This window comes from Canis lupus, chromosome 14 (assembly GCF_011100685.1).
Source record: "Canis lupus familiaris isolate Mischka breed German Shepherd chromosome 14, alternate assembly UU_Cfam_GSD_1.0, whole genome shotgun sequence".
Lineage (NCBI taxonomy): Eukaryota > Metazoa > Chordata > Mammalia > Carnivora > Canidae > Canis > Canis lupus.
The window spans coordinates 5573586-5588087 of NC_049235.1; the positions used below are offsets into that span (position 1 = coordinate 5573586).

The 14502-nt window shown below is 36.2% G+C and overlaps 1 protein-coding gene across 9 annotated transcripts in view; it reads right to left on the reverse strand.

Annotated features, from left to right (window-relative positions):
• The window catches only part of MKLN1 (muskelin 1), a 328108-nt gene that overhangs the window by 108277 nt on the left and 205329 nt on the right, over positions 1-14502 (reverse strand). For 8 of the 9 annotated variants that reach the window (XM_038556486.1, XM_038556487.1, XM_038556485.1 and 5 more), the window contains one exon: positions 6086-6155. The exons of the other annotated variant lie outside the window; for it this stretch is intronic. In XM_038556486.1, coding sequence (XP_038412414.1) covers positions 6086-6155 — 70 coding nt within the window. The remainder of the gene's footprint in view (positions 1-6085; positions 6156-14502) is intronic. 9 annotated transcript variants of the gene reach the window in all.

The following is a 14502-nucleotide window of genomic DNA, read 5'->3' on the forward strand; positions in this document are numbered from 1 at the left end:
GAACATGTTCATTTTTCTCTGGCTAAATCTAATGGTGTCAAAACCTTAGTTTCCTCAAGAGTCTGCCACATGCCATCAGGTAGATCCTGAGACTTTGTGAAAACTCTCTGGTTTCCCTGTGGCAAGACTCACTAATATTGAGATCCATTCTCTTTGGACTCTTATCTCAAGCTTCATTCAAGTATGAATTGATAGTACTATGGCTGTAAATTCAACGCTAATGAATAAACGATACATATAACATACAGTGCCTGTAAACAAACATACATGAAGTAAGGTTATATACTGATTAGTAGAGAAAAACGTTATCACCAAAGACACACAGGAGTCTAACTGTGTATTTCCCCTAGGAGCAATGGCTGAGTATTCACTAGTGCAGAGTTCATGGCAACTTTATAAAACATAACTACTGCGAATAACAGAATCAATGATCTATAAAACCAAAACATGTTAGAAATAGAAATACTTCTCACAGTTTTAGGGCAGTAAAGTAGCTAGTACATGCACCAAATCCTTACAATTACCATATGGTCACTGGGGAGGTAGATCGCTAAAAACAAATATGGAGAAATATATGTAAGGCACTAATTAATGGTAACACTTCATGAAATAAGGATTCTACTTATCCAAAATTAAAATAACAGAACTAAGTTATATATCCTGAGTACCCTCTTAAGTGCTCTGAAATATGTAAGTCAGGTAGTAGTTTATTATTAAACTACAAAGGTAAGTAATTTTTTGTATCTGTCAAATTAATATTATTGACAATTATTTTCTCAGTGATCTAGGACAATAATATTGCCATTTTACATAAAGCACATTACATTTTAGAATGTTTTTGGACAATTCTTTTTTATTCTCATAACTGCAATTTGCAATTTGGGTTACTAAATTTTTCATTTCTATTGTGGTCTTTTTTTTTTTTAATAGTTCCCAATTCTCTGCAAAATTCTTTTTTTTTTAATTTTCATGTATTTATTTATTTTAACAATATTGCATGAGGTTTCAAGCAAATTTTTAAAAAATATATTTTATTTATTTATTCACGAGAAACAAGGGGGGAGGTGCGGGGGAGGCAGAGGGAAAAGCAGGCTCCATGCAAGGAGCCCCATGTGGGACTCCAGGATCCCGGGACTCCAGGATCCCGGGACTCCAGGATCATGCCCTGGGCCAAAGGCAGGTGCTAAACTGTTGAGTCACCCAGGGATCCCCTGCAAATTTTTCAATAATGATTTTGATTTCCTTTTTTTCCCTTAACACCCTAAGGGCAATTATTTTAAAACCTGTACCTAAAATTCTATTATCTGGGATCCCTGGGTGACGCAGCGGTTTGGCGCCTGCCTTTGGCCCAGGGCGCGATCCTGGAGACCCGGGATCGAATCCCACATTGGGCTCCCGGTGCATGGAGCCTGCTTCTCCCTCTGCCTATGTCTCTGCCTCTCTCTCTTTCTCTCTCTGTGACTATCATAAATAAATAAAAATTTAAAAAAAATTAAAAAAATAAAATTCTATTATCTGTAAACTGTTATTTTTGGTAGATATCAAATACAGAAAACTAAAAATAATTTGACGCCTAGGATATTATCTTCCTCTAGAAGAGGTGTATTTGCTGCAGGCCCATGACTAGTGATACTACCACTTCTTGATTATTTTAATTGAATTTCAAGGACTGAGATAACATGAAATTGGGCTTCAGTCCCTATAAGGGCCAGAGTATCTCTGGCTCACCTTACTCCTCAAACATAGCTTCAGGTCCTAACCCAGAGTATGGAACCTGCTAATCTATCACATTCCTGGCTCTGATTCCTCATCTTTATCTTCCTGGCCTCAAGAGTCTGTCAGAAGTGCTATTCAGCTTTCCAGTATCTTAACCACTTCTTCAGAAATCAATAGAAACCCAGTGGAAAAGTGGTCCTAAAAGTGTTTCCCCTCTATGGGTTCCTGTATTTTCCTCAATTGTGGCCCTATCACTCTTTACTTCTTTATTGTCAATACACTGTACCTTCAAAAATATTTTTTCTTGCTATTTCATCCTCCTTAGTTGGACTGTTGGTCACAAATAATTTTTGTTATTATACTTTTAAGTTTATTTGGTTCTTTCTTCAAATTTGTAAGATCTTTAAGATTTTATTTATTTATTCATGAGAGTCAGAGAGAGAGAGAGAGAGAGAGGGGCAGAGACATAGGCAGAGCGAGAAGCAGGCTCCATGCAGGGAGCCCAACGTGGGACTCAATCTTGGGTCTCCAGGATCACACCCTGGACCAAAGGCGGAGCTAAACCGCTGTGCCACCTGGGCTGCCCTGTGAGATCACTTTTTTTTTTTTTTTTTTTGTGAGATCACTTTTTAAAGGTAAAAATATCTCTTATTTCCTTAAATACAGTATGTTAATTATTTTCATTTTGGTATCTTTCACTGCTTTTGATTTCTATACCTAACATTTTTGCAGGTTTCTGCTATCATTCCTTCTTAGTTTTACTACTGGTACCTTGTTTCCCGGTACATTTGGTTACCTTTGTGTATGTGAATAATGATTTATGCTAACTACCTCAAGCCTTGAGAAAAGCCTTGAGAAAATCTTCAGAGAGGATTCGCACTTGCTTCAATTGAGAACCTTAAGAGCACTATCCATCTAACCCACTTAAAACTAAAATCACACTATTAAGGTTTCTTGAATAGCCAAGTATTAAGAATCTGATTACCAAATATAAACAATACACTGCTGAAACCTCTCAGGGACCAGTTTTCTCCTCCTCTACTCAGTGCCAATGCAACTTTTCCCACAATAACCCACAGAGGTAGGGATTCCTTTTGTTTTATACTTGTGCTAATGAATCCATTTTGGGTCCCAGTTTTCATAAACTTTATGTGTCTATCTTTTAAAAATTCAGCCCTTTGGGGCACCTGGGTGGCTCAGTGGTTAAGCCTTTGGCTCAGTGTGTGATCCGGGGTCCTGGGATGGAGTCCCATAACGGGATCCTGCTTCTCCCTCTGCCTATATCTCTGCCTCTCTCTCTCTGTGCCTCTCATGAATAAATAAAATATTTTAAAAAAAATTCAGCCCTTTTAGTAATTTTCAGAATATGGTTTGAAAAAAGAGAAAGAATTAGTATTATAGACCTAGCTCCATTCTCTAGGAATACAAGACTACTTGCTATGTATCTCTATATTAAAATTATACCCATTCCATCCCATATGGCAGTTCCCCACAAAACTAAATAAAAACTGAAATTACTTTCAATTATATTTTTCTGTCAAGATTATTGTCTTCGAGATGACTACATGGAACCCCAGTTATATTTGAGTTGTAATTACAATGAAGAAAAATAGATTCATGTTACCCATTTCCATGATAACTTAGTCTGTTTTAAATCATAAATACATTAAGTAACTTCTACTCTAGGTCTTATCACACTGAATATTAATTGATTGACGGTATTTCTTGGCTCAGAAGAAAGACAATAGTTAATTCACTGTTGTAAAGTTTGGTAACCCATGGGTGCTTAGTAAGTAATTTCTGAATGAATAAGCAAATAAATAAATAAAAAGACATTAAGTACTACTGCCTTCAAAATACTGTTCCATAATAAACAGAGGAAATTTCATAGTAAAGAGGTTACCACTGTTTCAATAATAAAAACATTATATATAATTCATTAGTAAGACATAAAAACAACTGAGTAAACACACACACACCCCAAATTTGAGGGCTCAAATTAAGTAAAATCAAAATGTGAATAAGAAAAACATGATTAAAAGCACAATGTATTCAGTTTCAGTGTGCAGAAGGTGGGGGGCGCCCACCAACAATGTACACAAAGTAAACCCACCAGCACAAGCAAAAAGGCTTGAACATAAACAGGAAAATACAAATTAAAAGCATAGTGAGTTATAATGAAAGATCTAACAGATTGGCAAAATCCGCCATAGAAGTGAAGGAGAGAATTCAATGCACAGTAACTTTCATATGCTGTCAGTGAGAGTACAAATTATACAGCCATTCTGTAAAACAGTTTTTCATTACCTGATAAAAGCTGAACATACATGTACCCTATGATTCAACAACTGTACTCCAAGGTATATATCCTAAAGAAAATTTTGCACATATGTACTAGAAGACAATATACAAAAATGTTCACAGCAGCCTATTCATAATAGCAAAAAACTATAAAAAACTGAAACACCTATCAATTGCAAAACGGATAAATACATTTTGGCATACTTATACACTGGAATACTATATAGTAGTGAAAATTAAGAAACTACAATAATATTCAGCAACATTAATACTTTAACGTAAGACAAAAGAAAAGCAGATCAAGATTTATAATGAGTGATTCAACTTGTATTTATATAAAGTCAAAGCCAGATAAAATTTAAATCATAGCACATGTATAAATGTACATATATGATACTGTAAGAAAATGCTTAACAAAGCATGAAATAATAGTGATTGGGGTGGAGTTAGAGGACAAATATTAGATGGGGCTCACAAGAGGTCATGGATATTTTATATTTCTAAAGACAACTGATGAATAAGTAGCTATTTGTTTTGTTACGCCTTATACTATATATAAAAAGTATGAGTATGTATTCTTTGGATGTATATTTTACAATGAACATTTATTTTTTTAATGATTTTATTTATTTATTTGAGAGAGAAAGAGAGCAAGCATGGGTGCACATGTGCACTAGCTGAGGGAGGGGTGGGGGGTGTGCGGTGGGGAGGCAGACGTGCAGACTCCCTGCTGAGAGCAGAGCCTGACTCAGGGCTTGATCTCAAGATCGTGAGATGACCTGAGTCAAAACCAAGAGTCAGATGCTTAACTGACTGAGCCACCCAGGTGCCCCTGCAATGGAACATTTAAACACCAGGTGACCACAAAAGGTATGCAAACCATTAAAAAAATATATATAAAAGGAAAAATAAGTATAGAGACTACACTTCCAAAAATTACACTAGAATAAAAAAAATAAGTTTTATCCTTTCATCTGCTTTACCTATCAGAGCATTCATTTCCTTAAGGATATGGACATAAGTTTTAATGCTTAAAGTATATAACTGGAAGAATGACTATTTTTAAATTCAAATGACCTCAGATACTACTTGTCAAGGAAAGAGTTTAGTTCATGGTCTTTTCTTTTTAGGTCATGGTCTTGACATCATCTAAATATATCACTTTAGTAAAATAATAAACTATATTAAGTATACTTTCCCTAAAAGGCAGTCATTGAGTCACTGAGTCAAAGTTCAACTTACTAACATTTCCTTAAACCTTTACAGAATGACTTGAGTTTTAAGTACAGAAGTCACAACCTCTGCTCAGATCAGCACTGAGATCAGTTACTGCTCAAAACAGTAATGGTAACTTAACAGGTTCTTTTCTTTCTTTTTTTTTTTTTAATTTTTATTTATTTATGATAGTCACAGAGAGAGAGAGAGAGAGAGAGAGAGAGAGAGAGGCAGAGACATAGGCAGAGGGAGAAGCAGGCTCCATGCACCGGGAGCCTGATGTGGGATTCGATCCCGGGTCTCCAGGATCGCGCCCTGGGCCAAAGGCAGGCGCCAAACCGCTGCGCCACCCAGGGATCCCAACAGGTTCTTTTCATTAACATTTTCCTCAAAAAGTATCAAGAAACCTAATTTTGTATCATTAGTAATATGGAAAAAATACATATTAGATTTTAAATGCTCCAACAGACAGGGTGCCCGGGTGGCTCAGTGGGTTAAGCGCACAATTCTTGATTTTGGCTCAGGGTTGTAAGAGTGAGCCCTGCACAGGGCTCTGCCCTCAGCACAGAATCTGCTTGAGATTCTTTTTCTTCCTCTCCCTCTGCTCATGCACACTCTCTCTCTCTCTCTAAAATAAATAAAATCTTTAAAAATTAATAAATGCTCCAGTAGACAGAAGTAAAAGTCTGTTTCATCAAATTCCACACTGCATTTACCTATGAAATAAAAATTCTTCCAACACTTAAATAAAAAAAGGAAATAAAAACCTATCTCACAGTTTCAAAGACTGAATAAATTATTAATGGATTCTAGATAACTGATGTCAATATGGTATCAGGAGCTACCATATTACCTGGGGAGGATAGTTGCTCTCTGAAGACCACCTTGAAGACTGGTCATTTGGTTTATCCACTAAAATGTTCCTGAAAAATAGAAAAGGAAATTATAGCAAATAATTAAAATTTTAAGTGAATATGGATATGCAAAAAGAAGAATAATCTACGAGATACTGAAATTATCATAAAGTTACATGTTTGGAACTTGAACAAAGAGGCAATAAAACAATAAGAAACATAAATGTCCTAGTATATATATGATTTTAAAAATATGAAAAAAAAAATATGATAAAGATAGTATTTCAAACAATGGAGAAAAGCAAGGAGATATACTTCTACCTCACACCAAGTGACAAAGTGAACAGTAGGTGTATTCGGGAATTTAAGGTAAAAAAAGAAAATAAAATACCTAAGAATAAATGAAATATCATATATACATATTAGATATATTACACACCAATCATTGTTATTTTATATATTACACATATGTATGTTATGTATATATTATATGCAACATCCTGTATATGCATACAATCTTTAGATTAAGAAGTCTTTTTTTTTTTAAGTTTTATTTATTGAGAGAAAGAGAGAAGAGGGCATGAACAAGAGGAGAGGCAGTGGGAGAGGCAGAGAGAAACTTTAGCAGACTCCACAGTGAGCATGGAGCCTGACACAGAGCTCAATCTCATGATCCTGAGACCATGACCTGAGCTAAAACCAAGAGTGTCAGACTGTGCCACCCAGTAGCCCCTAGATTAAGTCTTTAAATTTTTTTTTAAACTTTTATTTATTTATGATAGGCACACAGTGAGAGAGAGAGAGAGGCTGAGACACAGGCAGAGGGAGAAGCAGGCTCCATGCACCGGGAGCCCGACGTGGGATTCGATCCCAGGTCTCCAGGACCGCGCCCTGGGCCAAAGGCAGGCGCCAAACCGCTGCGCCACCCAGGGATCCCATAGATTAAGTCTTTAAAGCACAATGTCAAAAGCAGAACCATGGGTGAAAACAGGAAGTGATACATGTAACTTTGGAAGACGATGTTTTCACTGGAAACCAGTAAAGCTAAACACAAATGGAACCATGCATAAAAACTGTACTTTATTTGGGGAAGTTGCTACGGGTTAATTCTGAATCAGTTTACATGTATACTGGGGCTGAACAAATAACTAAATGGATGGTAGATGGTAGGATCAAGTTTATCACTTTGGAGTGGAAAGTTATAGAAAGGCAAAGTGTGGAAAGTTATAATGAACCCTGTGGTACTGGAGCCAGAAACATAACTATGTACTCATGTTTAATTATTTTTTTTTTTAAGATTTTATTTATTTACTCAGGATAGACATACAGAGAGAGAGAGAGAGAGGCAGAGACACAGGCAGAGGAAAAAGCAGGCTCCATGCAGGGAGCCTGATGTGGGACTCGATCCCGGGACTCCAGCATCATGTTCCGGGCCAAAGGCAGATGCTAAAAACCACTGAGCCACCCAGGGATCCCCTCATGTTTAGTTTAATATAGACACAGATAAGTAGATATGAAAGTAATTATAAATATGCAAGTGCATGCATGCACAAACAACACACAAATAGTACTTCCTAGCACTATTCACTAAGAGGGACTAAAAGTAGTGACACCCCAGCAGGAGTGAACACAAGCAGCACCCAGGTCTTCGTTTCTACATAGCATTCCCCAATAAGAGAAAGCAAGGATTCTAGGGGAAATAGCTAGTTCTAGGATTGGAGCAGGTGATTCAGAAAATAAGCCCGGAGCATTCTGTAGCACTCAAAAACAAACAAACAAACAAACAAACAAACAAACAAACAAAAAAACGGATGGAAACATGTCAAAAAGACAGAGGAGCCAAGGTAAAAGAACGAAAGACTGAATGGTCAAAGTTGAAATAATGTAAATAACAAAATAAATAATGTAGTATTGGATTATAGCCCAAAGAATGGAATAAATAACCCTAGTCTAACCATCTTGACAAACTTAAATTGAATAATATTCAAGAGGGGCACCTGGGGTTGCTTAGTGGTTGAGCGTCTGCCTTTGGCTCAGGTAGTGATCCTGGGGTCCTGGGACCGAGTCTCGCATCAGGCTCCCTGCCAGGAGTCTGCTTCTCCCTCTGCCTGTGCCTCTGCCTCTCTCTGTATCTCTCATTAATAAATAAATAAAATCTTTTTTGAAAAAAGAATATTCAAGAATATTTATGACTAATATTCCTCAAAACCCTCAATATAATAGAAAGCAAGAAAAGACTGAAAACCTGTCACAGACCAGAGGCAAGGAAGGAGACATGATAACTAAAAGTAATGATATTTTTATTTTAGTAATCTCTACACCCAATGTGGGGCTCAAACTCACAACTCTGACACCAAGAGTCACATGTTCTTCCAACTCAGCCAGCAGGGCACCCCAGAAGTGATCATGTTTTAGATGAGATCCAGTATCAGCAAGAGGACATTTGCAGTAAAGCTAGTAAAGTCCAAATAAAATGTGGAATTTAGATAACAGTGATATATATATCAACGTTGGTATATTACTTGTGACAAATTACCATGGTAACATAAGATGTTAGCAATAGGAGAAACTAGGTACTGGGAACTCTGTACTAAGTTTTCTATAAAGCTAAAGTCATTCTAAAAAAAAAAAAACGGCATATTAAAAAAAATCGCTTCTATACCTGGCACAAAGAAAGTATTTAATAAATGCCAAACAGATGAGTGAATTAATTTTTTTTGAAGATAGAACTATATGGAAAAGAACTGCCTTTATATACAAATCTCACACAGGTAAAACATTAATACAGAAAATAACCTCAAACAAAATTAAAAGGGCAGTCACTAACTGGAAAATGTACAGGCAACATAAAACACAAAAGGTGGGATGGGATGTCTGGGTGGCTCAACAGTTGAGCGTCTGCCTTTGGCCCAGGGCATGATCCTGGACTCCCGGGATCGAGTCCCACATCGGGCTCCCTGCACAGAGCCTGCTTCTCTCTTTGCCTATGTCTCTGCCTGCCTCTCTCTTTCTCTCTGTCTCTCATGAATAAATAAATAAAATCTTTAAAAATAAAAAAAAAAACACAAAGGTTAACTAAAAATTGAATATTTAAAGAGCACTTAGGGACATCAAGTTGGCTGAGTAGAACATATGACTCTTGATTTCAGAGTCTTGAGTTCAAGCCCCACATTGGGCATGGACTACATACATATATACATTCATAGTACTTAAACATAAATACCTCATATAAAAGTGGGCAAAAACCAAATATTCAAAATCAATTAATAAGCATAACTAGAGATTAAAACAAAGATATATATTTTCCCTATAAAATTGGGTATAGGGGATCCCTGGGTGGCTCAGCAGTTTGGCACCTGCCTTTGGCCCAGGACATGATCCTGGGGTCCCGGGATTGAGTCCCACATCGGGCTCCTGGGATGGAGCCTGCTTCTCCCTCTGCCTGTGTGTCTGCCACCCCCCTATGTCTATCATGAATGAATGAATGAATGAATGAATGAATAAATAAATAAATTTTAAAAATTGGGTCTACATTGGCACCTGGCTGGTTAAGTCAGAACATGTGATTCTTAAAAAAAAAAAAAAAGAGAGAGAGAGAGAGAGAACATGTGATTCTTGTTCTTCGGTTCATGCATTCAAGCCCCATATTGGGTGTAGAGTGAGTGAGTGAGTGAATGACTGACAGAAAGAAGAAAGAAAAAGAAAGGAAAGAAAGGAAAGGGAAAGGGAAAGGACCTGGGTGGCTCAGTCAGTTATGATTCTGGCTCTTGATCTCAGCACAGGCCTTTAATTCTTTTATTATAAGATAAAATAAAATTTAAAATAAATAAATAAATAAATAAACAAACAAAAAATGGGCCACACCACTAAAAAAAGTTTTGGGATGCCTCAAGTGGCTCAGTGGATTAAGCATTCAATTCCTGATTCCAGCTCAGGTCATGATTTCAGGGTCATGAGATCAAGCTCCACATCCGCCTCCAAGCTCAGCAGGGAGTCTGCTTAAGATTCTCTCTGTCCCTATCCCTCCCCACCATGGTACATCTCTCTAAAAAAAGAAGGAAAGAAGGAAGGAAGGAAATAGAAAAAAAAATGCTTTAATTTTAACCTCAGTTGTTGGCCAGAGCTGGTAAAATGATACCCTCATATTTTGTTGGTAGGAATTCAAATTGATAGAACTTTTCAACAGAATTTTAATATAATACAAATCAAAGACACTTCAAATGTGTATATACTTTAAATAAAAATGATAAGGTCATGATTTCAGGGTCATGAGATCAAGCTCCACATATGCCTCCAAGCTCAGCAGGGAGTCTGCTTAAGATTCTCTCTGTCCCTATCCCTCCCCACCATGGTACATCTCTCTAAAAAAAGAAGGAAAGAAGGAAGGAAGGAAATAGAAAAAAAAAATGCTTTAATTTTAACCTCAGTTGTTGGCCAGAGCTGGTAAAATGATACCCTCATATTTTGTTGGTAGGAATTCAAATTGATAGAACTTTTCAACAGAATTTTAATATAATACAAATCAAAGACACTTCAAATGTGTATATCCTTTAAATAAAAATGATGATAACCATCATGTCCACAATGATGATGCTAGCATCTAACATTTCTGAGTTTTTACGACATTCCAGATGCTGTTCTCAGTGCTTTCCATGTATAGATTATTATCTTCAATGTACAGATTAAGAAACAAGAGAGGTAAATTAATTTGCCTCAATATACACACATCTAAGAAGTCAGGGTTTTAATCCAAGGCAGTCTGACTCAAAAGTCTACACTATACAGCCTGAGAATTATTTCCACTTCTTGGAACTTAACCTAAAAAGTAATCCAGGGGATGTAAATCATTCATATTCATCACAGCACAGTTTATAATAGCAAACTGCAAGCAACCTAATTGTGCCACAATCAGGAATTAATTAGACAAATTAATACACACTTGTATTACAGAATACCATGTACTCATGATCTACAAGGTTGACTTTAATGTCATTGGAGAATGCTCACTGCACAGTAAGTGAAGAAAAAAAGTAGTTTATAGTATATGCATGATGAATCAAGTGTTGTAAGTAATAATATTCATGCAGAGAAAGACAAAAACATATACTAAATTGTTGGTGTTGCTTTCAATGATGAGATTACATGTACTTTTTTCCTTCATCATACTTTTCGAGCTTTCTAAAATTAACACATATTACTTTCATAATCAGTAAAAAAGGTGTGTTTCTTTTCTAAAGATTATGTATGTATATATGTCAGTATGTATGTATTTATTTAGCACAGCAGGAGAAGGAGCAGAGGGAGAGGGAATCTCAAGCAGACTCCGTGCTGAGTGCAGAACTCCAGTACAGGCTCGATCTCACAATGCTGAGATCAGGACCTGAGCTGAAATCAAGAGTCAGATACCTAACTGAGTGAGCCACCCAGGTGTCCCAAAAAAGTGTTTTTTAAGAATGAATTACAAAACACAAAATGAAGATAATCCTACATGGAAAAACTATACTATAGCTAAAAACTAAAGCTAAAAAACTAAAATTAAAAAAAAATCACTTTGAGATGAACATTACAAAGTATGAAAGAAAATCTCACATAACTATGATAAAGTGGGACTACAAAAATCATTCATGTTAATGAATGACATGAGAGAGCTAACCAATCATAATCTGAAAAGTGAGCAGATGGACCAATAAATGCAAAGTCAAGGGGGCAAACAGTTACACTATGTTGTGGTCTTCTGAATTTTGAAATGCCTATTAAACAGCCTTTTAGAGATAGAGTAGTTGGACATCTGAGCCTGAAATTCAGGGGAAACACCAACTGAAAAATGCACTTATCTTTAGGGATATTAGTACATCATAGCTAAAATATTTAAAGCCATGACAATGAACAAGATGACCTAAGGAATGAAATGGAACTAGAGAAATCAAAGGACTCATTAAGCTCTGGGGGTCCATCACTTTTGGGGTCTAAATGACAAAGTTTGAGCAAAGGAGACTAAAAAGAGGCAAAGAGGAAGAAAACAGAAACCTAGAAAGTGTGTATGCCAAGTGAAAATTTTTTAAGAAGTGAAAAACTATATAAAACATCTCTGAGAGAATATGGACTAGGTGGTATTCATCCTCATATGCCTAACTCCAACACTAAATGCTGCTACACACAAAGTGCTTAGTAAGTATTTGATAAAGATAAATAGGTAGCACTACAAAGAAAAAATTAAAGTAGATCACCAAAGCATTGGATATATTACTTGTACTTATTACTTGTAATTTAAAGCTTATTCTAAGTTGAAATAAAAATAAATGAGAAATGGGGTGCCTGGCTGGCTCAGTTGGTGGAACATGCAACTTGATCTTGAGGTTGTGAGTTTGAACCCCACATTGGGTGTAGAGATTACTTAATTTTTTTTTTAATAATGAAAACTAAAATATAAACCAGAAATAAAGTGAGGTTAGCCTGAGGGGATTTGGAAAGATGGAAGTCTGAAGATAATCTCCAGTCCGGACACTAGGTCAACTAGTAGGTACCTCTCTTGAGTTCAGCAGGTGACAGACACCAGAATCAGAACTGTTAAGAACCATGACAAAAGTCTGGGAAACTTTTGGAAAACCAAGAGATCCATGGATCTAAGAGAAAGGCATCAACTGCATAAGCATTTCTGAGATAAGCTGCTAGTCTCCCTGTCCCACAAGGAACTTTAGAAAAAGCTAACCTAGTAGACTTGGTTTTCCCTTTATCACTGAAGTTGAGATTGTACTTGACCTCTTGGCTGAGGATATCAAGATACTGAAAGGTGTCTCCTGGTAACCCACAGAGAACTAACAACATAGAAAAAGATTACCAGTCTACCCACTATCTGAGCTATGGGAATCTTTACCCAAAGAGTTACACAATACACAGAAGTTTGTATAAACGCAGAAAAAGAGTGAAGAAAAGTAATAAAAAAGAATGGTGAGAGAAGTTCACGTCATCAGCTTCAAGTCTCTATAATTAAAAAACAATAGGGAATGGTATAGGTAGGTACAGACCTAGCTCAGAGAAACAAAAACCCAGAAATTGAGCCCAGTGTAAACTAGAACTTAGTATTTGACTAAGGTGATATCTTATTTCTGTAGGAAATGATAGTTATTAGTTAAGTGATGCTTATACAACTAAATTATCTGTTGAGAGAAAATAGTTAATCCCTAATACAAAATTAATCCCAATTAACAATTTAAACATACATACATATATAAAAATCTAAGGAAAAGTATTTAGGGGTCAATATAGACAACCAAAAGTGTTGGAAAGATGTTTTTGCCAAGAAACACATAAGTTGTAAAAGAAAAGATAGCTACTTGATTATTTTTTAGCTGCCAAATTTTGTATTATAAAAAATACCTTAAAGAAAAACCAGAAACACACAAAAGAAAAAATGTTTGCAACTCATATGACTAATAACGCTTGGGTGGCTTAGCGGTTGAGCCTACTTCTCCCTCTGCCTATGTCTCTGCCTCTCTCTGTGTCTCTCATGAATAAATAAAATCTTTTTTAAAAAATGGTATGCATATCTAAAATATGCAAAATATTGTTTCACACTGAGAATAAGAAATACAATGGCCAGTAAACAGCAACAAAAATTTCTTTAAATCCCCATATATTGTTAGGGGAAAAAATTAACAAAATACAGTATCTTTTTACACCCATCAAGTTGACTAAATTAGATGCTTGCTATCAGAAAATCAGGTAGAAAAAGTAGACACAGAGAGTCAATGTTATAATATCTATTAAAACTTTCAAAATACAGGGGTGCCTGAGTGGCTCAGTCGGTTGGGTATTGACCCTAGGTTTTGGCTCGGGTCACGGTCTTGGGTGTGGTCTCAGGGTTGTCTCTACACTAGCTGCAGAGTCTGCTTGGGATCTCATTCTCCTTTTCCCTCAGCCCCTACGAATTTTAAGATTATGGAGGTTGGCCACTAATTGGTTCGGTTAAGCACATCACATAACCTCTCAGGGTTTTAATCCTTCATCTGCAGTGCAAAGGGAAAGGTTAAAAATTCCTTGGTCTCAAGTTTCTTCCGGTTCTAATCAGAGCAGCTACATTGCACACTTCTAGAAAACACCATTCATGAGACCATGCCAACATTCTACAATTCTGTGAAAAACCTTTTACATCCTTTATTCAAGGTATCATGAATAATCTTCTTCCTACATAGCAGTCAATAACAACACACAACCCACTGATTATAACAGAGGTTCCATTATGTGTGAACACTGCTGGAGTGACACCATAACAGTACAAGAATGGGTACCTGAGGCCAAAAAGATTATGATCTATTTCTTAATAGACAATAAATGGAGATACATAAAACTTAGGAGACAAAAAAATATTCAATAAAAATTAATTCAAATGCAAAAATAGAAATAAACTCAAATCAAT